The sequence below is a fragment of the Ischnura elegans genome, chromosome 1 (genome assembly GCF_921293095.1).
Source record: "Ischnura elegans chromosome 1, ioIscEleg1.1, whole genome shotgun sequence".
Classification (NCBI taxonomy): Eukaryota; Metazoa; Arthropoda; class Insecta; order Odonata; family Coenagrionidae; genus Ischnura; species Ischnura elegans.
Genome location: NC_060246.1, coordinates 81,914,660 through 81,939,834, shown reverse-complemented (window position 1 = coordinate 81,939,834; position 25,175 = coordinate 81,914,660). Strand labels below are relative to the sequence as shown.

General features: G+C 39.4%; 1 protein-coding gene and 1 long non-coding RNA gene across 3 annotated transcripts in view; both read right to left on the bottom strand.

The window, feature by feature from the left end:
- The window catches only part of LOC124153251, a 182,549-nt gene extending 179,703 nt beyond the window's left edge, over window positions 1-2,846 (bottom strand). The window contains exon 1 of the long non-coding RNA XR_006863611.1: window positions 2,516-2,846. This is a non-coding gene — a long non-coding RNA (uncharacterized LOC124153251). The remainder of the gene's footprint in view (window positions 1-2,515) is intronic.
- Window positions 2,847-5,434: 2,588 nt separating this feature from the next.
- LOC124164518 lies at window positions 5,435-24,762 on the bottom strand. Of its 2 annotated transcripts, XM_046541880.1 has the most exons (5): window positions 24,264-24,762; window positions 14,927-15,349; window positions 13,458-13,684; window positions 13,008-13,163; window positions 5,435-6,084 (listed from the first exon to the last, which is right to left on the bottom strand). In XM_046541880.1, the coding sequence occupies exons 1-4, from the start codon at window positions 24,396-24,398 to the stop codon at window positions 13,010-13,012; spliced, it is 939 nt and encodes a 312-aa protein (XP_046397836.1). In that variant the 5' UTR covers window positions 24,399-24,762; the 3' UTR covers window positions 5,435-6,084; window positions 13,008-13,009. The 2 variants fall into 2 exon arrangements, with proteins under 2 accessions (XP_046397836.1, XP_046397827.1); XM_046541871.1 differs by lacking the exon at window positions 5,435-6,084 and having other exon boundaries at window positions 12,937-13,163.
- Window positions 24,763-25,175: the final 413 nt, after the last annotated feature.

The following is a 25,175-nucleotide window of genomic DNA, read 5'->3' as shown; positions in this document are numbered from 1 at the left end:
CGGACGTCAGTCGCGGGCATGCCTCGCCATTACCGCTGCGAAACGCACCTCGTCGTCTGCCACACTTCCTCGCAAAACAAAGAGTTTATCTTTTATTTTATTATCGTGTTCTACAAAGGAAACGCTTCCTCGCCTTCCTGTGAAATATCGCCTGCACCCAACGTGAAGGTCGATTTGAAGAGTGGACAGAAAGAGCACATTCCAGTATCGCTTTGAGCAATACAACTAAAGTAAATCATATGAGTTTTATCGCCAATATTCTCTTTCTCTAATTACCAACACAAACTCCATGGCAATAAATTAGGAATACTGGGATGAAATTTCGAGTGGCTTCTGACTTTTGGTGTTAATGTTACCGTGTGTGACAGAGTATGGTTAAAATTTCCTTAAAATGAGAATATAATTGACAAAAGCAATACGCAAAATTAAGCTGACGAAACAGCGAAGACAGGATTGCTTCTGATCGTCAGAATTAGTTGCTTTTAATTTTAATATGCATGAATAATTTCACATGATCAATGTTATTATCTTTGATTGTATACTCAATATGTGATAGAGGCCAGGAGAAAATAATCCCCGTAGCAACCACGCAGTAAAGGGCTAACGGGGCTACACCCAAAATCTATAAGTTTTAGCCAAAATATTGAATAAAACTAAAATTAATAACCAGTTAGCACAACGATTATTCAACAATCATTGACGAAGCTTGATGAACCAAATTTATCAACAAATTTTTTTATGTAAAAAATTTCTAAGGTACTAGTCACGACAATGCTCATGGTAAAGTGGTACATGTGTCGATGGGAGAAGTTAACTTTTGGTGCCGAAAGCAGAAGGCTGAGTTTTCGCAACTTCCGCTACAAGCTACATGAAAGACTTACAATAAGAGAGAGACGAATACTAAATACCAAAAAACTCGCATAAAAACATGCCTGGATGAACTAATTCCAAATTACGGCCAGCAGACACCTGGGGGCCCCGATGATAATCTTAGTGCGTGCATATCTACTTTAGTTAAATTTAAATGTTTATGCGGGCGTATATTTTTCTTATGATGTACACGGTGTATGTCACGAGAGGGAAATTAAAGTTGCAACATAAGAAACTTTGTCATTAGAGTGCTAAGGCAAGGGGGTAATCACACATTCATTTGGTGCCCTGAGGAGGCCTCAGACACTTAATCTTTGTGAGACCCTCACCTAGACGAACACAATAGCGACCAGTAACAAAAAAAAACGATAGAAGACTGTCAGTAGTGGTTTAGTACGGATGCTGACATTAATACCAGCATAAAATGTAATACAGCCTAAAAGACCTACAGATTTTGATAATAGACCTGGGAGTGTGATAATCGAGGATGATGGTTTCTGCGATAATGAATTGCAACTTTGATGTGAAAATATCCTGCTAGCTTTTAATGATTCTATGGCTAATTAACAAATGTTTCGATACAAATCACTTTTCTTTTGAACTCACAGGGATGTTCTCTCCAATCTCCTTTTTTTGTAAAAGCGTAAGGTTTATTTACCACTTATTATGATGGAATTGTAACTTCGCTGAATACCGATGAAATGACTTACAATTATTGAACAGCTATGGATTTTAGCCCATTGAATATCTTTGAAATAAACTTATTATTGGCATTTTTCAGACTATAGCTCATTTTCTAATGAAATGCATGTACCAAGTGATAATTGGCACGAGACAATAGATCAAAAAGTATTATTTATTAAGTCCAGCCTTTTAAGGGTGACTTGGAAATGCAATATATCTTCTTAATGAGCTACAAATGGCGTCGAGTATTAAAACGAATATTCTACAGGGACAATATACGTCGGGGAATGACACTGAATCTAAACCATAAATGCGATTGTATTTTTAGATCCATATTTCACACTTTGCTTTTCTTCAGGATCGCGCTATTTGGGCACATTTTTGGCATTTAACTCTCCCGCCATGAAATCAGTGCAAGAACTGCGAAGAACCTCTTGCCGCCTCGACAGCGGGATAAAATTTGTTTACATTTCCATTACCGAAGCGATGCGGGGAACTTTAAAACATACTAATGAGTCATTGCCGGGAAACGAAACAATTCGAAAGCTCCATTATGAAACAGTGGTTAGAAATTATGAAACAACAATAGTAGTTAGAAAATATACGCCGATTGGGATATGCAAAACTTTTCATCGAAATAATGGAAGCCGTAAACGATTTGGAAGAGGTGACTCTTAGTGGAAGAGTGAATGCGGAGCAAATTCTCAGCTGATGGGATTTCTCAAATGGGAAACGAATACTCGAGGCATGAAAAAAGTTAGCAAAAATAAACATGATCAACAGATATCAATCAATATTTTTTTCTCCTTCATTGTGAATCAAATTCAGTAATTAGAGGGAAAATTAGGTGAGATGCGCTGTGAAATATGGTTAGTAGTTAGTAGTTAATTATTTAGTTAGTTGCCGATACACATATTATTCTTAAGTTAATATTTTGGAAAGAAATGAGAATTTCACTCACCGATCATGAGTGCCCTTATGAGAACTCGGTGGCGGCGGGGTAAAGTCCTCGCCTGCCAAACAAGGGGTCGCGGTTCGAGTACAGCCTGTCCAGGGCATGGTTGTTCGTGCACGTGCGATCGTTAAATTGTTGAAAACCACGAAGTAAAAGGCCAATGTGCTATTTGCGGTAGCATGGGAATGAATAAACAAATAAACTGGACTTTAGCCATAAACGACTTTGGTCCCCAGTAAATGCGCCGAACTCCCAAGATAGAAATACGAATCCATAAGGGTGAAGAACAGTGGCGCAACCAGGGGGGAGGCTTTGGGGAGTTCGGACCCATCCGAAATATAAAAACAAAATTATTTTCCTTGATTAAAAAATATTGAAAAGTCATGAATTTAAAAAATATTTCTTCTACAAAAAAAGCTTCTTCGATTATGAAAAGTGTTAAAATTAGTTTAAAACCATCTGTACCCTGTTTTTAAAAAAATGTCCCTCTAGTTTTGGACCCCCCTCTCCCCCGAACGAAATTCCTGGCTACGCCACTGCTGAAGAAGCAGACATTGCAGGCCTCGGCAGGTCTCATATGGATAGATCATTGATGACAGGTATCCCACAAAAAGTCATGACTCATCCAGCGTGCAGTTTACCCTGGTCACAAGCGATAGGCAGATACTGCGAATTATCGTTAGCCGCAAAGAGCGTTATTTCATTTCCCTGCCGTAATATTCTCTTGTTGAGAGTAAACATCTTGAAGTACGACTAATTCTAAATGTCAGAAAAAGGTAAGAATACACGTGGAAATCAAAGCGTATTAGTGTTTCATTTACGGTAGCACAAATCTAATTGATAGTTCTACGTTCCAAATGGATAGAAAACTTGAGCGAATAGTATATTTATCACACACCAAAAACTTCGATCTTGAACCATCACGGTACACTAAGCATCGAGCGAAACACGCACAAAATTCACTACGCCTTTTACACCAACACAGCGCAAATCTTGACGATTACATGCCACTAGCTCGTCCACCAAGTGATGTGCACCTGACTCAACTCCCAACAGACTGCGACTCGCGGAGACGAACTCACTCCGAACGTGACCGGCGAAACTCGCTCCGCAAAAGGTAACCGCCACTCAAATGGCACATAAATGAGAGTGCTGGCCACCGTTAGATTGGGCCATTGGGGCTATGAAAGTGACCTTGCGACCACTTACCCTCCACCCAGTTTTTGTGAAGCAATCGAGTCCGGATCTTGACTTGTTTGACGAAGGGATTAGAAACTCGATCTTGCTTTGTTGTGTCACTTTTTAAAACTATAATCTTTATCTCTTATCTCTAATTTCTGGCTGCAGATGAAGGGGAATGAAGATTAAAATTATTCAGATGAGCAGTAAGGCCTTACCCAGAAAATTTTTCGAGAATCGGGTGAAGGGGTTTATTTGTAGTGAAAGAGATAGTGAATTTAGGCTGAATACAATTGCTATTATCTCCCGTTAAAATTTCAGGAGGGCTTTTAAATCAAACTCAAGACTACTGAATGCGGAAAGATATTAAATTCGATGAGCTTCATCAAACATGCTTAAACGGAAATAATATTGCTCTCTTTCCAAGAAGGGTTATAGTTGCGCATGCATAAAGTTGTACGAATTATAACCAGGCTTGACTCGCCCGGATTCCCGATTCAGTTTTAGAGAGAATTGAGCACGTATGCAAGTACGAAAGAAGCAAGAGATGGGGCAAGGCCAACCCTTACATTGTTATTTAAATTGTGTTTCGACCTCCGGGTCACTCCGCCTTCCCCGTAATTTCTGGAAAATTTGATGAGAAGGAAATATTTAAGGTGGCTCTAAAATGAAAATCTTAATTTCACAAGCTTCCCTCAAATTGTTTAAAAATAGTTGATAGATCCTAAAAGCCACATCTCTAAGTCTATCATATGTCTAGAAGTCACTACAACTAGGCCTATTTACATACCAATAATTCATTCGATAAAACCATTTTCACATAATATGTCAACTGGTCACCAAAACAAGGTATTCTGCAACACAAAAATTATACGGCCGCCGGGCGGCGCGGCGATGTCAACTCACTAGGTACGTCGCACTGCGCATGCTCGTGCGGCGTCCCAAGACTTCCATAAGGCACGACCTTAAGGCCGTTTTACACGGTACACGGAATTGCGCAGTCTGACGTACGGGTGAAGGCGCAATCAAAATTGCGTCGTGTAAAGCGGTGAATTGCTAGAACACATGCGAGAATGCGTGGATGCGAGACGGCAAAATAGCCCCTGTTCTAATTTCGTTCATGCATTCGCACAATTCCCCGCCATTTTAGAAATTAATGCAGCCCTAACCTGCGCAATTCCGTGCACCGTGTAAAACGGCCTTTAGACACGTCATAGCACCAGCAGCCCTCACCACTACCACTCTTCATATAACTATATAGTGATGGATTGGAGCGTTCTGGCCAGCGCCCCGCAGCTTCAAACACGAAATTCTCGCGCTATTTTTGCGTGTTTTTCCTACATTTTCGATGTATTTGATTGAAAAAAATACTTTGCTTTATTCCACGTAAGTGTTAAGTGATGGCAAACTCAATGGAAAAAATGATGGAAATAGGGACTATGATCATCCCTGCCATCTCTGAAAATGATTACTTGGAAGAGTAATAATTTGAGCCGTCATTTTCACCATCCCTGAACTAGTACGTGAATATTGGTCGCGTCATTCTAGCTTAATTTGGCATAAATAGAGATTTATAGTGGCAATAATTAAAAACAAAATACTGGACAAATAATTAGCAAACAGCTCTGAATCGTTGATAAAAAATTAACGCGTACTGGATGTTATTCAAATAATGAAATTCAGTGTAATATATAATCCATGGAGATCAATGGGAGAATAACGGTAAAAAAATATAATGCAATGCAATTAGATAGCCAACCACGTCATCAAATTTTAATGCATCCCTAGGTACATCCAATGAAATATAATTTGGTTTTGATATGCCATAGTGATATTTTGACGATGCCTTTGGTGACATGCATCCTGATATGTAGTACAATTAGGCCATGCAGGGAAAAATCACATTAACACACCGAATTTAAAAATCAACAAAATGAAAGCGTTCGATTAATATTATTTAAGCTAGTATAGTTCATCGTGAATGACCTACTGCTCTCAAACAATTGTTCATGCCATTGTATGAAGAGGATGCGTGACAACTAACAATTTCGATTTTACAAAGAGCAAAGGAATATAATTTGGAACTTGATCACCTATTGTGACACAAGAACAGTGAATCAGCCCTTCGTTGTATGCCCTTATCGAGGAGTTCTTCTTCTTCTCAAGCATTTTCAATTCGTGTACCATTTCTTCGTACTCTTGGAGATCGGAAGCCATATCTGATGTACCTCTCCGCTGTCTTCCTCGCAGCTGAGTTTCACCAGCTACCACTCCTCCCAGATATTCAGTTCTTCGTTGGTACTGGTTTCATTCCTCCATGGATGAACGACAATGGTGTGGGAATGATGTCTTCTTTCTCCACCTTCCCATGCATTGCCGTAATCCATGCGATTCGTCTGTGAAAAAAAGATAACATACTGTTATGGATAATGCTTAGCTGATCTCTAATTTACTAAGAGAATTAAATTTTGAATGGTGTCGTTCACACAGAAAGTCGCAACTCATTGAAAGAATTTTTTTATAGAAAATTAAGATAACCTTCGACCAAAAACATCCTTCCCATGTATTTTTTTCTCCTTTAAATTCAATGTAAGAAAATACGAAATTTGTCACCCAGTTTCCACGAGTTAGTGACTTCATAGTATTTTCTTGTTCATTTATTATTCGTTTTTAGGATAATCATATATTAGGGGGAGAAATCGCTAGTAGTGGCGGATCTAGGATAGGGAGAAAGGGGCTAGGTACGGTCCTGGGAGTCACTTCCCAGCAGTAGGGGGGGTTCGAGAGGTAACGAAAATTTTTAGGATTTCGAAGCTTGTAATAATACATTAAGGTTGTCCAATTACTAATTTTTCAAAGAATTAATTTTTTAAACAAGCATTTATGTGCTTTTTAGTAATTTGCGTTTTAGTGGTTATTCTCTCCTGTATATATTCGACAAATGAACAAAATTATGGTTAATTAAGTGCATATTGTATACTCTCTCTCTCTCTCGATCTGCTACTGATTGCTAGCGAGAATGCAAACCACCCGAGACAAATGCACAAGATCAAGGGGTAGCTGAGAAGCGGCGACGGGCTTGGATTGTGCTGTTAACCTCAACAACTTTTGTGCGAGAGGGTGATGACCATCAATTTTTCGTCGCGAAGAACTCGAGAAGTGGGTGACGCAATTAAAGCCGGAAAAATTTAGATCCCTGCATATTTAAAAAGTGATCACAATATATGTAAAAATAATAATGGTAGTATCGGTTGTATGACCTTTCGCCCTATGCTAAATTCCATTATTTTGAGTTGAACTCAGTTCAATATAGGATAGGATGGACGGAAAAGATATGCGTTTCAAAGATTATCATGTTCTCTGAGTGGTAAAAACCTTTCGCATCCTCCATCGTTTTACGCCGGATACTGATTTTGAAGCATGTTGCGTAATGTTCAACGTTGTTTTTATTTTGATGATGGAGGAATGAATGAGCTAAAATGATTTTCTATCACTACGAGTCGGCGAAAAATCGCTCTTGATGACAAAACTAATAATAAAAATAATATTTTCACTCACCGTGTATTAATGTTAAGTCTAAAAGTATAGCTGATTCGCCAAAAGCCACATGTATTTATTTTTTTATAATATACCGGTTTTATTGAGAAGGCTTGCTGATTCCAGGATGAATAGTTGATACTATCATGTTTTCTGGGATACCACCGCGTTTTTTTATGTCTGATGACGACGGTGTCGTCGAAAATCCCGTAAAAATCTTCAGATCAGTCGTTTAGTTTATCGCGGAAATAGATGTAGGAACGGCGCTTACAGAGTTTTTTTTATCAAACTCCACTTCTTGCCGGAAGATGGGTTAGTAACCATTAAATTCAGTGGCGTAGAGGTGGATTCAGGTGGGCCAGACCCCCTCCCCCGAAGTATTGAGACAAAAAAAATAAATTAACCATGGAGCAGGGGAAAGTCGCAAGTGATAAATTATTATGCCATTATAAAAAAGGATTGCCCTTTCGTTTAGTCATTAAAACTAGACAAATAAAATAATAAAGGATATAATATTGAAAAATCATGAATTGACGAAATATTTCTTTGACAAATTAATTTTTTCGTTTATGAAAAGTCTTAAAATTAGTTAAAACCCTTCACTCGATACCCTGTTCTTGAAAAATTATTCTCCGGATCCCCCGGATCCGGAGGATAATTTTGATCATCCCGGATTTTGGATTCCCCCGCCCGAACCAAATTCCTGGCTACAGCACTGAATAAATTTATTCGAATACATTCATGTCAGAGTTAGAGGGAAATGCTTCACTGATATGATATTGTTTTCTTCTTTGGTATTTCTCAACTGTCAATTTATGAAACATTCTTTTCTCGAACTGTGTCACACAGTGCTTCAGAAACAATAACCCTTTTGTTGCGAAAACCTACGTTCCAAGCATTACCATTTTGGTTCAAAAGCCCCGTGATTCTTTTAAAAGGGTCTTGATGAATGAGAGCGAAAATACTTTCATATGGTGGGAGATGTTAGCGGTTATGAAACGATGGAAATAATGCTGGGGCGAACTTCTTTCTCTCCGTACCAAAAGTATAGAGACTCCAGTTTGAACGCTTATAAAAACCATACCCTTTAATATTTTTATATGATTTTGGTAGCATTACTTTTCTTGCTTTTTTTCACGTTCATTTTTAATTTTGGTACTAACAGTAGGGGTATGCGCGCAAATAATTTCATGGCTAGCCCTGGAATGAAGGAGCCACATTCATTTGGAACAAAGTGCGTTTCTGTTTCAAAAGGCTACGCTAGGCTACGGCAAAAGGCTGCGTAAAGCTATGCGTAAAGGCTGTTTTCTAAAAGAGAGTAGTCCTAAGGAATGCAGAACGAAAAAAACATGGTAGAAAAGCGCGATTTTGTGAATGATGAAGAGTTTTAAGTATTATCGCAGTTGTGATGTAGCTACTCCTACTATTTTGCTTCTTTAAGACTTAGGTACTAAATGCGATTGTATGCTACATAATCGATCGAGTTTAGTACCCGAGTCTTCATGAAGCAAAAGAGTAGTAGCTACATCACAGCTACGATAATACTTACAACTCTTCATCATTCACACATTCGTGCGTTTTTACCAAGTGGATTAATAGTTAAGTGTAATAAGTGTGTTAAGTGTTTGTGAACTTGATTTCATATTTTGTAGACTAATATTTTCTACTCCAGGCTCATGCTCCTGGAGTTTGACTTTCGGTTGATTCTTTTCCACGCTTATGCCATAAGTGGACGAATTACATTGAAAGTGCCTATTACATTGATTTAATTGCTTTCGCTGGAGTACGCGTTTTGGAATTTTCGTTTTTTTGCCTGCTCTACCGCTCCGAAGTTAATTTGATGTTAAAAGTTTCGTAATGCGGATTACTTCGGAGGCTACTTTTAGTTAAATAACTTCGGTCGTTTAAAAAATTCAGTACTAAATTTTTCTTAAGTCATCCACATAGATTATGTTGATGTTCAGGAGATCTTCTTTAAAAAGTGAAAAAAGTATTATAATTTCGGATTCAAACCCCCCCCCCCCACAACTTTACTGCTACTACCGCACACAGTATAGATCTACTCGGCCACGGAGCGACGTATTAGTAAGAGATAAACGGTGAGTCCAAATATGAATCTTAAGATCGGAAAAACCTCGCCACTGAGCCCGAAAGAAAACACTCCGACGGCCCAACGTGAGCGTGGACGCGTGTTAGCCCAGTACATTCCATCCGCTAATTTGAAATCCGATTGGGCTCATGCTCCTGGAGTTTGACTCCAGCTTCGGTGGCTAGGTTGCGTCCGCCTCCGTCCTCATCGGCTCTTGGTGGCATATGAGTGAGGGATGCAGGTCGCTTTATGTGCCAACCTCAAAAGTTTTCACCGACTTGGACCCTTCTGTTAAGTGGGACTCTGGGGTGTCTACATATTTTTGAAACCGATAGTAAAACTCTGCCTTCCTCGCTGGAAGGCATTTTACACCCTTCACCTCTGAACTCCACCAGGGTTTCTACGTCTCTCACTCTCTCCGGGAACATCGTTGGCTACCCTCCCTAAGGACTGCTTCGCCTCCCGCGCCCCTTCCTCCTCCAGGAACGCCTTCACTATTCCAGTCGCAAGGCCGGTGGGCAACGAGCGGGCTGTTTCTCTCGATTTGGCCCCAAAATCATCTCCCAGTGGTTTCACAGTATTTCTCTTTCCCATTGACTGCTACTGGACCATTTTGCCGTCCCAGTCGACTTGGTTGACTTCGCCTTCCTCCTTTGCGCTACCACTCGTGCAGTGGGGAGCTGCGCTTCCCACGTCCCTCGCCTCCTCCTGGTACGGCTCCTCCGTCTCAGTCGCCAGGCACGTTGCGCCAGACACCCGGGAACGCTTTGCTTCTCACTTTGCTCCTTTTTCGGGGTTTTAATTAATCTGCTTCAGCCCACTTCCAATTGGAAGCTGTGTCCTTACGCATATCTTTGCTTTTTGTCCATAAAAACTCATATTATGTGTGCAATATTTCGAAACCTGCCGCGTGAATGGCGGTGAGATATACATGAATTTCCATCATAAAAAATTCCCTTCGACCAGGAATCGAACCACGGACCTTTGGCTTTCTGCGCCACAGCGCAGACCAATCCAGAGTGCACCAATGCACTATCCAGATTCCTGAATTCCCAAAGAAATTGCTCCGAGGCTCATGGTACTAGACAGGGGTGGATCCAGGATTTTTTTCTGGGGGGCACAAGGATCTGACAGGTCTTCTCAATTTGAGATTAAAAACAAAATACAACAATTACTGTAGAAAATATTCTCTTTATTATGATGTAAAAGTTATTAATATTAAATGAAATGATTGAGGCTCTGTAATACACAAAATAAAAGGAACATAATGATAACTAAATTAAAAATCTCGACTATTTTTTTAGGGTATGGGGGAGGGACGTGCCCCCGTGCCCCTTCCCCCCCATAAATCCGCCTGTTGTAAAAGATGTTAGGGCCCTATGGTCCTAGTCCTTCAGCTCCAGGGGGGGTGTTTGACAGGGGGAGGGAGGCCAATATTCCCACTTTTTAGCACTTTTCAAGCATAGAGTTGTGAAAGCAGGCATGTATGGAGACTGAAAGAGAGGCAGACAGAGGATACACTATTCCAAGAAGAGCGATGCCCATTCATTCGGATGCACAGGGATTGGTGGATAAGCCAATGTAAAATACTGGGTATGAACAAGGCATGCATTAAGGCATTTCGTGCATTTTCTGCACCAGGGATCAACCCCACCCAATAAAGCTTCAACAATCCCCGTTAACCTATTTTCCTTCCTCCATGTTCACCCTCTCCTTTATACCCTTCCTTCTTTCCTCATTTGTTTCTCATTTCTGTTCCTCTCCTCTCTTGAGAAAGATGGGCTGTCACATCGAAAATTAAACCATCCCCCATAAGCTCCATATTTCCATTTTTTGTTTAATTTGTCTACATCACTAAATGTTTTTGTGAGTCCACCCTAGGGCAAGAAGAAGTTTTATTTATATGGTTCATTTTTTTATAAGTTATGTATATTTATGAGTTCTCGTAATTTTTACCTAAATGCATTCCATGGGCTGTAAATAAGGAAATGGGCTAAATGTCACCCTGCATCCAGCTTAGAAATTTGACATTTCTATTTACATATTTTGATATAAACCCTTTGAGTGTCAACCTATTTTCTAGGTACGATAATACTATATGGCAAAATATGCCGTGGCACTTTTAGCATATGTGTATATAATTTATTTAGCATATATTTTTGCTGATTTTCCAGTAGGTTAAAAAAAATAGGTCTCAAAAACAACTATAGGTATGAGGCATGCAGGTCAGGTTATCAAGAAGAAAGAGGGAAGACATACATAAACATAAAAATATTCAAAAACTTTAGGAAATCTTTATTATAGCATGTGGTTTCACCTTTTCAATGTATTATTTGATGAATTTTTGGTAATATGAGTTAACTGTTATAATTTAAAGAACTTAGTATGGTATTTGGAGGAGGCGACCGACAGCTGTGGTCATTTGCGCCATGAGGGAAGGGTAGGTAAGGAAGGGTGGAGAGAAACCTGGCGTCGGCATTAGCCTGCTCTTTACGAAAGGCGCCAAGGGGACCACGGCTTAACGTCCCATCCGACGGACGGAGTGTTGCGCTTGAAAGATCCTCCACACAACATTCAAGCAGGTATCGGATAGTCTCTGAAAATTCTCTGCCGCTGCCGGGATTTGAACCCGGGCCCTTCGGGTGGGAAGCCAACACTCTCGCAACCACACCAACCCGATCCCCTAAAGAACTTAGTTAATGTTAAAATAAAATGAATTTTAACAAAAGAATGATTCGTGAACTATGTATCAGCATCTAAGAGTGACATTGCATGAGGAGTGCTATCGTGCTTCTGGAAATTTTTGCGAGAGATAGGAGGAGCCTCAAAGGGTTAAACCATTGAACATCTACAAGTCAAATGCATTATGTTTCAGCTCTATGGAATAATTTATGGAAATTTAAGTCAAATGAATGCATTTGAAGGTAAATTATGTGATCCCAATTCAGCTCGTAAACCATGTGCTTTAGATCATAAGACATAAGTCTTATAGAACAGAGATATAGCTGGAGTCAAAAATATTTCATGGTAAAGAATCAAAGGAGGAAGTAAGGCATGGGCATTTAAAGCAATAGAGAAGTCAAGAATGATACTAAATATGGTTCAAATGAATTAACCAGGTGAGTAATGAGAGACTTCTAAGATGAGTGGGAGAAAAGAATAGTCCTCTGATCACTCTAAGTAGAAGACAGGACATCTTAAAGGCCCCCATCATGAAGCATAATGGCTTTATGAAGGCAATCAATGAAGAACAAATGAACATTGGACAGGAGGAACAGTAACGGCTGGTCTCAAATGAGGCATACAGGTCAGGTTATCAAGAAGAAAGAGGGAAGACATACATAAACATAAAAATATTAGCTGATGGGAGAGTTGCATCCTAGGAATTTTGATCTACCATGATGGTGACGAAAGAATCAAGACAATAAGATAATCCAAATCCCAAACAGCTGACTACATGACAATACAAACAGCATTATAAGTATTTTTAAGAGTACAAGATATCAATTTTATATCACACTCAACTAAGATGATATAAAAGTGATATCATTTAATTATCATTTTGAATATTTAATCGCACAGGGAAGCTCACGAGTATCACGTTTAATGAAATGATCCACTCTTCATTGTTCAATTTTTTTTATTTTCAGCATTGGCTTCAAATTAACCACATTTAACTGATCACAATCATACCATTAAGATGAGAGTTTTTCTTTCTCTGATGCCAGTTTCATGTTTCTCACTATGGATGGCATTGCTTTTTTAAGCTCCTTATGATCAACAGATGGAAAATATTTCATAATAACTTCTTCCAGATTTTCTAACTCAATAAAAGTTGACTGCTTCTTTCTGCAACAAAAATTGAAATCAGTAATCAATTAGTTAATAAATACAGCAGAGCTTTCAATTGCTAAAGCTTGTAGGCATAAATGTTGACAAAAAAACCTGATATAAAGGCTGAATATTGCTGTTTTCAGAGGTGTGGGAATAAATAAATAAATAAGTAAAAACTTTAATACTGCTATTATTATTGCTATTGCTAGATACTTTAACCATCTCACTAACAAGCAGATAATCATTTAGTTGAGAGCTACTTGGTAAAATAAATTGAAAAAAATATTAAACACAGTGTTTAGAACTCACTCTTGATGACTGCTACTGTCAGATCCAAAAAACAACAGTTCCTGGCCTCGTATAGCAACAACTCGTTCCTGGTCCTTGGGCCACCTGAATATTCTCATGAAGCTCATGAATGGAGATGGAGGATCTATGCGGAAGGTATTTTCCAATACTGCTTTTACTGAGTTTGGAGATTTTGGTTTCAATGTGAAACAGAACTTTCCAATCCATCCATCTCCAAGTTTCTGACTCTAAAATACATCACAAAATGCATGTTAATTTAAGTTCAACCCAACCTTTGGTTGATCTAAAATCATGAGAGGAAATGTACTATTAAAATGCACATTAAATTTTCACACACAAAACACATTAAATTGCATTTCTATGACAGAGGAAAAAATATTCTGCCTTTACCTATGAGTATTTTGTATTTCTGAGCAAAAATTCTGATTACATTGTTATTTTTATGATAGTTCATGCAAAAGATGCTCGGGAAATTTCTTTTAGGCACAACAGTGGAGTACCATCAAGGTCAAGTGGGTACTGCTCATGGTACGGCCTACCTTGTGAGTCATATCATAGGTAAAAGACCTTAAGTCCTTGAAAAAATCTAACTACCAGCATCAAATATATGTAACTGTTAATTATTGGTATATACACGCTATGATAAGAGTAACTACTGACTGAGAGAATTACTTAATGTGGGAAGTGTATTAGTGAGTATAAATGCAACACTCATTGAGGCTGATTCCAAATACTAACATTCCTTTGTGATCTGACAATCCTGGGCCATGGAAAAGGAGGAAGGAAAAATTTCAGACACTGGGATCAAGCTTCAAGATTGATCTAGTCAAGCAAAGGGACCCCTTTTACTCAGTCTAATTATATTCAACCCAAACTCTTTTGATCAAGTGGTACTCCTTTCCAAAATTTTGCATGGAAGTTGATTCCATGAGCACCAGCAAGTGCTGGGATTTTATTGAAAAGATGTGTACATCTTTTCAATAAAATCCCAGTAATTATTAATATTAGGTACTTCCAGAAATACTTTCTGGAATAATCTGTATTTACATCCCACATTCCCATGGAAATTTAAAAAAAATGTTGAGCAGTACTCAAGAGTATATTGACCCAGGTTATTTTGGAATTCAAATAACAATAACAGGAAAAACCAAAATGTTTGGGCCAATGCAAGGCCATGGCCATTGGAGGGTTGGGGTTTATTGGTATCAACCCCCCAAAAATTTCAGGAAGATTCAGCCCTGAGAGTATCCCTTCTGAATGAAACCCTCCAAACAGTATTTCTCTTCCAAATAACCCCCTATCATCACGGAAAATGTTTTGATGTTTTGCCAACAAGGCCTTGGACCTATGCACAAAATGGGATATCGGGTGGACCATCTACCCTCTCTTTCCCTTGGTTCAGCATACCACTGGCCCAAAACTACTATATCCTCCTTGTTCTGGGAGAGGTTATAGAAGTTAATACTTACAGAAGGGTCCTCAACAGGATCTCCAGCTCGATGCATACGATAGATTAGGTCTCCAACTTTGTCATATCGTATCTCAAGACCTGCAGTCAGAGGGAAATTGTGCGGGAGTCTGTGCAATGGTACCGCCCCCGGAGTGGGGTAGCCATTGCCAACATCGACGAGGAAGAGCGTCTCAGAGCATTCTGGATCTTCAGGATCCTTTAAGCCCCTCACGACAGACATGACGTGATCATCTGTAGAATTCCAGGTGGCAGCATACATTCCAGCAATAGTGAAAAGGTCAAAACCCAGGGACTTCAGCAGAATGGCAGCAAACCAGTTGTTATGGATACATACTCCGCCATGACAAGTCAGTCCAAAGTTTATGACATCTTCAATAGATGGAAACCGCTTTTCTGGAGGGACGTTGTATAGAAAGATATTCTTCATTCCCATGAAAAGCAGAAGATTGAAAACACACACAGTGATAAAATAGAAATTCTTCCAAAAGAGGAGACAGAACGTTCATTTTTCCATTGTGTATCATAAACAAATTGACAACAGGGCTTCATGATGCCATTACCAGTATATGTGTTTTAGTTGTTTTTTACTTATACATTCGATCAGAATTTTTATGTTTTCACATTTTTTCCAAAAAAATGGGCATTGAATCATGTAATTCTTTCAATATTGAAGGAAATATGTACTAGCTCTGCCAAACTGTTAAGGAGCCATGATTAATGGCTCATTCTACATGTAAAACTTTTAGTAAGACATTAAATGTATTAAGGGCCAATATTTATGATTTCATATTAATTTCTTAAAAAGTAACCAATTACTTTTTTTTGAAGCATTCAATCTCGGAGTTTACCTAAACTTTTATTTTCTTATGAAGGTGTAAAATATTCATCAAAGGCCTATTTGGATGATATAATATTTAAATGTCAAAAAATAACATTAATTTTTCTCAAATATTCATTTGAGAATTAGCAAAGCTATTTTTGTATGTAAATATATCTACCTTATTATTTGACACATATCGATACAATCATATCTCTGAGCAACCACGTTTCAGTTTCATTCACCTTTCTGCAAGCACAGTTGTTTCAAACAGATCAAGTTTCCGACCCATATCACTGCATACTGCATGCGAGGTAATGAGGAAATTTTTGAGAATATAGCATATCATCCCATGCAGTGGCGTAAGTATGGGGGGAGATTAGGGAATGTATCCCTCCCCCCCCAAATCCTCAGAGAAATCAAAAAATTATTTAGAAATCTTGTCTGGATTTGATATATAATAAATGCATCTGCATAGAGTTAAAATTTTAAGTGCCAAAATGATATAAAATGCATTTTCAGGCATGTTGTTATTTTTCAAAATTTTTCCTGAACTTCCCGTTTTTGGGGGGGGGGGTTAGCCCCCACTAACCCCTCTCATCTCCCCTCAAAGCCCCTTCATCCCCCTCCCCAAAGCATATTCCTAGTTAGGCCTCTGATCCGATGGGATTCCATCCGATTCAATGAGGGAAAATCCGGAACAATCAATGTGTCGGATGCTATTATGCTCGGAAACAAAATTACCCGAACTGTAACCTTGGAGCACTTTTACAACGGTTTATGTCTAAGAAGGACGCATCGCGACCAGTCGTTTATTTTCAGTCCCAGACGCATCACTTCTTCATATTACAGAAAAATTTATCCAAGTATCCGAGTATCCAAGAATAACCGGTATCTCAAACGTGAATACTTAACTTCATCGGCTGTAATGAAATCCTGACACTGAATATTAATTTACTGGCGTTTAAACTATTGAAATGATGTTTAGTTGGCATTTTTCATGATAACTTTGGTCGCTGCATGATTACAAATTTCAAAACTGTAAAGCCATCGCGATGGTATTCCAGAAAGTGAACCTTAGAAACGTCGTCAAAGTACACTCAATTTTCTACTGTGAAAATTTCGGAGGATCCTTCAAAACGTATAAGTATGTACTCCCTGTAAGCAGGCACAGCTGTGATCCATCTGGGCATCGTGAAAAATATTCTGAGATCAGCAGTGGATCTAGGATAGGGACAAGGTGTGGGCTAGGGGTCTGTCCTCTCCTGTATTCTACAACTGAATCAAATCACAATTTCATCTAGTATCAATTGGATACCCAAGGGTATATCCAATTAAAACCACTAAATTGTGTGAGTGAGCCGATCTGAGAGTAACAAGATGGATCAAATTTAGGGTTTGCGCCCCAGTTAAGATATGGGCTCCGTCGACGCCGAATCTGCTGAAAATAAAATCGTGAGTCTCCCAGAACATACTCAGCACTAGGATGCATACTCGATATTTAACCTTCGTTTTCCACTTCTTAATTCTTTGAGCTGAATTTATAATCTTTTAAGCGCAATTCGTGCCGTAGAGACCATCGCATACCGAAAAAAATTCGCCGGGACGCCGCAGCCGTTGAATTTTCTGTCGGCGCATTTTTCTAGTCCTCATTTTTATCCATTTCTTCTAATATGTCCAGGTAGACCTATAATTTTCCCAATGAATACCCATTCACGAGTTTAGTCCCCTTCGCTTTACTTCTTACTTTATATCTCATTTCGGATAAATTAAAGTTATTGATCATAAATGGGTATGATTATTTTAGTTTTGCTCCTATTTGACAGCCAGCACTAATGTTTGAAGCATTGCAGAGAAGCCGGCCAATAACCATTATCAATCGTCATCAATGCAGACATCTTCCTTTCGCGGTTTGACTCATTTTTTATCGACCGATTTCTTTTCTCACCTTCAGAACTAATTTAGTTACTACCATAATCAGTAGCGGATCGAGGATAGCGACAGGGGAGGGATGGGTGGGGGCTGGGGGGTAACCACTCAGCAGTGGTGGGGGTACGACCATTATTAGAATTTTATCTAATGTAAATTGGATACCAAAAGGTGAGGCTATAGTCTCCCCCAGCCATCTACGGAAAATCGTAGGATTTCTCTTCCTCATAGGGAAATCTTTCCGGTCCGTAGAAACATTAAATTATGGTTTCGCTATTAGTGGCCCACGTCGCACCAATGACGGCGTTGGGGTTTCCCTACCCTACTCCTTCCATCCCTATCCTATCCCTTGAGGCATCGTCGGGCTCTCATCGCGGCGGTGCCTCCTCCTATCCTTTTTTCCTTCCTCTGTCCTTCCCCTCCTGAGGTGTGCGGGTGAAAAGTCTCCGACCCGGCCCTCAGGTTGTAACCCGGCGAGCCCGCACTCGTTACTCGTTTCCTAGCCCCTCTCTGGATCCGCCAGTGTCCATTATAGTGGATAATGTATTTGTGGATGATGGCTCCATAATACTAATACTCGTAATAATGGGTTTAAACTTGCCAGCTACTATCCCTCCCTCTCGCCTCCCCCGCAACTTTGATATCTCTCCCTCCACGCCTGCTATCTTTCACCCATAAAACATGACGGCCCACATTGCCTAATATTGTCTATGTTCCGAAAAAGACTTTTCTCGGTACGCAAAAATAAAGTCTTGCGTCAATAACAATCAAAGAGACAGATAAGGTACCATAGTAGACAATCGCAAAAATACCAGCAGGACAGGTTGTGGTCAAACTTACGTAAAAAATTATCTGAATCGAGAAAAACAATAACGTGAACAAAACAATAAACATATAGTTCCACAATAATCCGAAGACACTCGTCAAAATAAGTGCAAGATGTTTCAACCCTGATGTATACACTTTTGATCTGGGAAGTCGAGGATAGTGAGACGTGGCTAAAAGTGGACGGTTGATCGCTTCAATCTTCCCACATGATCTTTTACAGTACACCTAATGCTATAACTTAGACAGGCGCTTTGCGATAAGATGAAGGACTTGCGGTTTTCCCGATGAATAAGTTGGATGAAATACTCTCGGACTATCAACCAGATCATATTTGGCTCCGCCAACCTCTGTAAGACCATTAAAAATTTGTCATGGCATTTGCCTTTGGACGATAGCGGAGTAAGCTACCGAAATTTTGGAAATGAAGTAAAATCTGACCCGGGTGAAAGCTCGAAAGTGTTACAGAATGACTTTGATCAAAAATAATGTTAGGCGATCCCATAAAACGGTCCAAGGGATGGTGATTCTTCAAATGTCAATAACCATTTTCAAGATTAAGATATTGAACACTCCCATCTCGAAGTTGCTTGGCATATGGTGATAGAGCAAAGACTCTCGCAGAACTTTTTTTTTCTAAATTTCGGCAGTGATTTGAGAGATTAGATATGTGAACTCCTGTATCTCTGCTTGACCTCTTCATATGTACCTAAGGCAGTAATCTTATCGCGATAGAGAAGGTGGTATTTTTTTCCTTTTCAAAGATGGACCAGTGCAACGAATAATAATAATAATAACGATTATGGCACGACCGATGAAGCAACCAACACAGGAGCTGTTCTATTAAATAGAAAGGTAGAAGTATGGGTCCAGAAGGAATTACATGGACGACACATCAATGACCTCAATCAACCATATATTGATAAAATCTCATCAAACAAATGGTTGTCATTGGGTGAACTTTATGGAGAAACCGAAGGGTTCATGCTTGCAATACAAGACCAGGTCATCCGCACTAAAAATTATGCAAAGTACATCCTTGGTGATAAAAGCATAACAGATGACAAATGTAGAAGGTGTTTTCAAGTACCTGAAACAATCCAGCACATTATATCTGGCTGTAAGATGCTAGCTAGTACAGAATATTTAAGTAGACATAATCAAGTTGCAAAAATTATCCACCGAAAACTGGCCTACCAACACAAGTTAATAGATACTAAGACCCCATATTATGTGTACCACCCTGAAACAGTGCTTGAATACGGCGCATTTAAAATCTATTACGATCTGCCTATTCAAACAGATAAAACTATAGTTAATAATAGACCAGATATAGTGTTGATTGACAAGAAATATAGAACTTGCTACATAGTTGATATTGCCGTGCCACTGTCGCACAACATCGAAAAGACAATTACAGGAAAAATTAACAAGTACCAAGAATTGGCAATAGAAATATAAAGAATATGGAATATGGAACAGGTTTATATAGCTCCAATTGTCATATCAGCTAACGGTATCATTCCAAAACATATACAAAATAGTTTCAAAATACTCAACCTCCATCCAAATACATACATAAAACTGCAAAAGGCTGTAATAATTTCAACCTGTCATATCACGAGAAAATTTCTCAACCCAATTCAACAGTAAAGAGTTACCTTGGTGAGAACCCGTGCTCTTAACACTAAAGCTACTCAGTGAAAACTGAAGAAAATTAAAGAATAATAATAATAAAATGCCTTTATTCGGGCGAGGTTGAGACTAAGTAGTCCCATCTTCCACCCAACCCCTCGATAGCGTCAATGCAAACATATTAAAAAATGGTAGACAAACGTTTACAATACAAATGATATACAATATACACTATTTGTGAAATTTCATAAATATAAACAACTATATGTGAAAATTTTGTGTAAAAAAGATTTCTGTTTGTGGGAAAAAACATGAGGATAAGGGTGTAGTATCCTTCAGCGAAAAAACCCACTGCAGGAAAACGCCCACACAAGAAGGGGGGCGTGAAAAACCTGCGAAAACCTACTGCGTGAAAGCTAAAGTCGTGTTATTTGTAAAATACAACAGAGTAAATAATGCTAATAATCGCTACTGGAAGGGACATAACCGGGCCGCTGACGCCCAGGTGAAGTGTAAAAATGAAAGGCATTCCAAATTGTTGAGTTCCAAACACATTATTAATGGATGAGTGAAACGCTACCCATAGTTATCTTTTTCCGAACGTAACATAACAAAGAATGGCGTGAATTAATGGTGATGCGTGCGCTGTCCTCATGGAAAGACGAAAGGCCCTCGCGGTCGTCATATACCTTAGCATAGACATCGAATTCTCAGAAAGACTTTAAAAATAAGACCAAAATGGAGAGTAATATAGCCGCAGAGAAATTAAAAGCATGGTTCTTTGGTCGATGATAATAGAGTGGAGGCTTTTAAATATCAAATAGGAAATCCAGAGCAAGGGAGTTAGATATGTTATGTCATATAGAGCAGCTGTGGACCGAGAGCGGAGACTATTTCAGTGATAAAAATTGGACTATCTAATCACTGAAAGACGTTGGTAAGTTGCAAATGACCATAAAAACAACAGTGGGAAGAAATCTGGTAAACACAGCAATTATGTAACGGGTAATCGATAGGTTTCTAGAAATAGTAATAGCACGATAAAGGAATTTTGTTGGCTTCCAAATTTTGACTCCAATGTGAGAGATGATTGGGAGGAGATTGGATATTTCGTCCGCATCATGATTATGCCGGCTAAAAAAAAGCGTATCAACGGTGAAGGGGGCTGGAATGAGGAGGCAGAGGAAGAGTGAATGCAAATTAAAATATGAATTACAGAGTAGGAAGATGAAATGACCGCTGAGTGAAAGATATAGAGATGCGTAAAGGCCTGGTTACACGATGAATTACACGAGCGAGTTAATGTCTAAATGAATGAACGATTTTGGTGGAACAGCACGGAAAATTCACGATTGTATGAACCAAATTAGAGCAGGCTCTATTGTCTGTACATGTATTCGCACAATTTGGGAGGTTACACGGTGCATTGTCGAGCGTTGCATTGTGCGTTCATTCGCGAGTTCATACATATAGACGCGTTTGGGTAAAAGAATCGTGTAATAAGAAATTAAGAGGTATAAACTATAATCTCAAACATGAAATTAATTTAGGTACTTCTACAGCAGTGGATATATATGGAAAAGTCTTAAAGACACCAAAAGATACAAGTGCGAAAAGAATGACATCACATAGAGGCAAATATTTCAAAATATTATTGGAACTCAAGAAACTTCCTGGTGCCGCGGATGCGCTTGCACGGATAAGGATTTTCCAGATACGTCGGCGATTTTCAGTCATATCAATAAACTAACAACGGCATTATTTATAAATAAAAACAACACGAGTGCCTTAATCATAACACTGGCGGCACACCGTTCTACAAATCAAATTTTACGAATGAAAAAAGTGGTACATAAAAATATCACGCAATATTTTAAATCATGCCAATACGAAATGTAGTCAGCGTAACGCTGAGCCAATATGCATAGGGGCCCAAGGTCGTTCATATTAAAGGGCGTACCCGGCTCTAACAGTGTATGCCTTTCACGTGATAAAAAAAAGGAGGAAATAAAATTTGGGGCCATGAGAAGTTCGTTATGTAAGAGTTTAAAGAAAAGGCTAGTCAAGTGCCTGATCTGGAGTGTAGCGCTATACGGTGCGGAAACGTGGACATTTAGGAAGGAGGACGAGAGAAGACTGGAGGCGTTCGAGATATGGGTGTGGAGAAGAATGGAGAAGGTGAAGTGGACGGAGAGGAGGAAGAGCGACGAAGTGCATGACATGGTGGGTGAGGAGAGGTACCTTCTAGATGAGATACGGAGGAGACAGAAGGTATGAATGGAGCGAGTATTTTGCGGGGAGGGTATGTTAGAGGGAAGAATGTTGGATTAACGAGGATGAGGAAGGAAGAGAATAGGATTTTAGTAGGAAGGATAGTTAACCTTCTCAAGATGCTTGTTAACTAAGGGACTACGTAAAGGATGCGCCAGTTCGACCCATAGATGCTTGATTTATGCTTCTTCCTCGATCGCTTTTCAATTGATTTCCAAAACTGTCGACAGCGCGGCGATGAGGGAGAGCGATCCATATATCCTCAATACTTTCATGTGCATTCGCGAGGAATATCTATGAAATGTAATACATTTGATACATTACACCATCACGAACATCAATTACGGCTAATGGCCCTAAGTATCAGTGGCGCAGATAGGCGCAAACCCCCCCCCCCCCCAGAGCTCATAAAATTTTTTAAGTTTAATCCATTTTACTTAATTAGATATATATATATATATATGTATATATATATATATATATCTAATTTTTTATATATATATATATGCAGTAAATCTCACCATTTTGAACCATTTATCTTTAAAATTCTGCAATTTATTAATCTCGTACCTACCGCTTATCCTGGTGGGTATACCACACCCCCATACCCCGCGGTGTTAGTTTCACCTAAACCCCCCCCCCCCCAACCTTAATTCCTAGCTGCGCCCATACTAAGTATAGCTTATTTCTCTCCGAAATTCTGATCGCTCAACCGTAGCTTCCGAGATGCACAGGCCGAAACACTACCTTCCCCTCTTTTATACAGGCGGCCCAAGCGAAGCGCGCTTCCAATGGTAAATGATATGATAAACTTCAATAAATCTTAATATTTATATCTTGTCGCACGCCACATTTTATATGCAAAATGAATTTCATTTAAAATATTCATGCACTAGGGAAAGCGTTAATATTATTTAAGACAGAATTTTACCCACTAATTACCAGAAAACAATAAAAAGTTTCTTCGATCTCTCCCATAGAGTTCAAGAAACATGTACAATTTTATACGTTCACACGGCTTATTTTATGGGTAAATTCTCCTCCATTAATATTGATGCATAACTGTATCTTATGAGAAGAAATAACCACACAAATGCAAGGATTCCGACTTACAAAAAATATTGGCGGGGCCCAAACCGGGAATCTTGCCCCGGGAAATTTTATAAGTAATGAGTTTTAATTTTTTTAAGCATTTTAAAAGTCATATGATCAACATTAGAACCCTGATAACTCGAATCTCGATATCTGGACACTCCAGGGAAAAACGACATGCCTGACACATTTTTCCCTCACACCCATAACGAATTTTTGAGGGGGCTCGGCCCCCCTCAGGCCCCATGGAGTCGGCGCCACTGCACAAATGCCACATACCGATACGTATGTTTCAAACATTCCGATGGACGAGTTTGAATAATTTGCTAATACATTGGATAAAATCGAGTAAAACCCTTGATGAGCAACAGTAGCGATTACTTGATAATGATAATAATTATTATATAGAAATTTACGGTACTAACCTAATATTAGCATCCCAAAGAACGTTATGTCGGCAATTTTTCATTATATACCCATGAGGACGAATACAGCACCAGCCATACGTATTTCAATTTTATGACAATCAAGATTCGGATGCCACGGCTAGTACTTCTCGGAGGCTGCTTCTCAACCGTCAGTCGACCGAGGAGCGATCAAAGGAAGCGAATTTAAATGCGCAGTGGAGGGCAAACTAGTGAATCCTCTTTTGTAATAATCCTGATGACTTATTAGGTGACCCCTGACAGAACTAATATGGATCAAGAGTACTAAATATAACTCATATTAGAACATATTTGAGACAGTTATACGTAAAAATTATTACCTGAAACGGCACTTCACTCAATAGCGCCCTTATGATCTTGTTCAGGAGGCTTAAATCCAGGTCTTGGCTGCACACTTCTTTGATTCCGAGCTTCCCACTGACAAACTCAATCGCCTCCTCACGGCTGATCGACATTCTGAACGTCTGATTCTGCGTTGATTATAACGGATCCTGTCTCGCGTAGAATCGCTCTGTTCAAATACACCGCGCACTCAGTTCTTCACCCGACGGATGAACATGGCAACCTTGGTAAGTTCTCGTCGCGTCGAGTTCACTGTCACTAGCTGAGTCTGATTGGATCCCGCAGGCGACTGCGAACTATTTCAACTTTCCCGTTCATGCGAAGAATGATGGCCCAGGCGTGATAAAGAGGATGATTTCCTATTAGATTGAACCAGTAACTTAGCGCATACACACAGGCAGCGGAAGGAAGGCGCCAAGGCTTTCAACACTTGCGTCGGACAGTGCCGTACAGTTATCTCCCAAGCAAACGCTCTTCCAAGTTCTTCCAATATTCACCAGATGGCGCTGTCTCCGTCTCTCCTCCAGCTGTGCACGGCCTTGCTTGGATTAGATAATGGTCTGGATGACTTGACTGATGCACAAACACTCAACGAGAGCGAAAGGTTAGCGCTCTCGGAATAGAAGACAAACCTTACATAAATGTGTCAACCCAATTGCTCAAATCGCACGACCTTCGAAAAGAGTAATTATTAAATAATTAAATTTCTGGAAGACTTTCTAGCACGACGATCATAAATCGGAAATATCGGTTGGAATCAATCGGTCACACCTCCAAGGAGCCCCCGAAAGTGTTGAACCACTCCCCACGGACTTAACAATGGACTTAACAAGCTTGTCTAGATTTTGAAGTTGTGACCGAGATAAGAAGATACTTCTATGACCGACATA

Excerpts from the sequence above, each read along its gene's own strand:
- LOC124164518 (XM_046541880.1), bottom strand. The coding sequence starts at position 24,398 with ATGTCGATCAGCCGTGAGGAGGCGATTGAGTTTGTCAGTGGGAAGCTC. Across the intron at positions 13,685-14,926 it reads ATCCTGTTGAGGACCCTTCT|AGTCAGAAACTTGGAGATGG; the intron begins GTAAGTATTAAC and ends GATGTATTTTAG. Across the intron at positions 13,164-13,457 it reads GACAGTAGCAGTCATCAAGA|AAAGAAGCAGTCAACTTTTA; the intron begins GTGAGTTCTAAA and ends TTTTTGTTGCAG.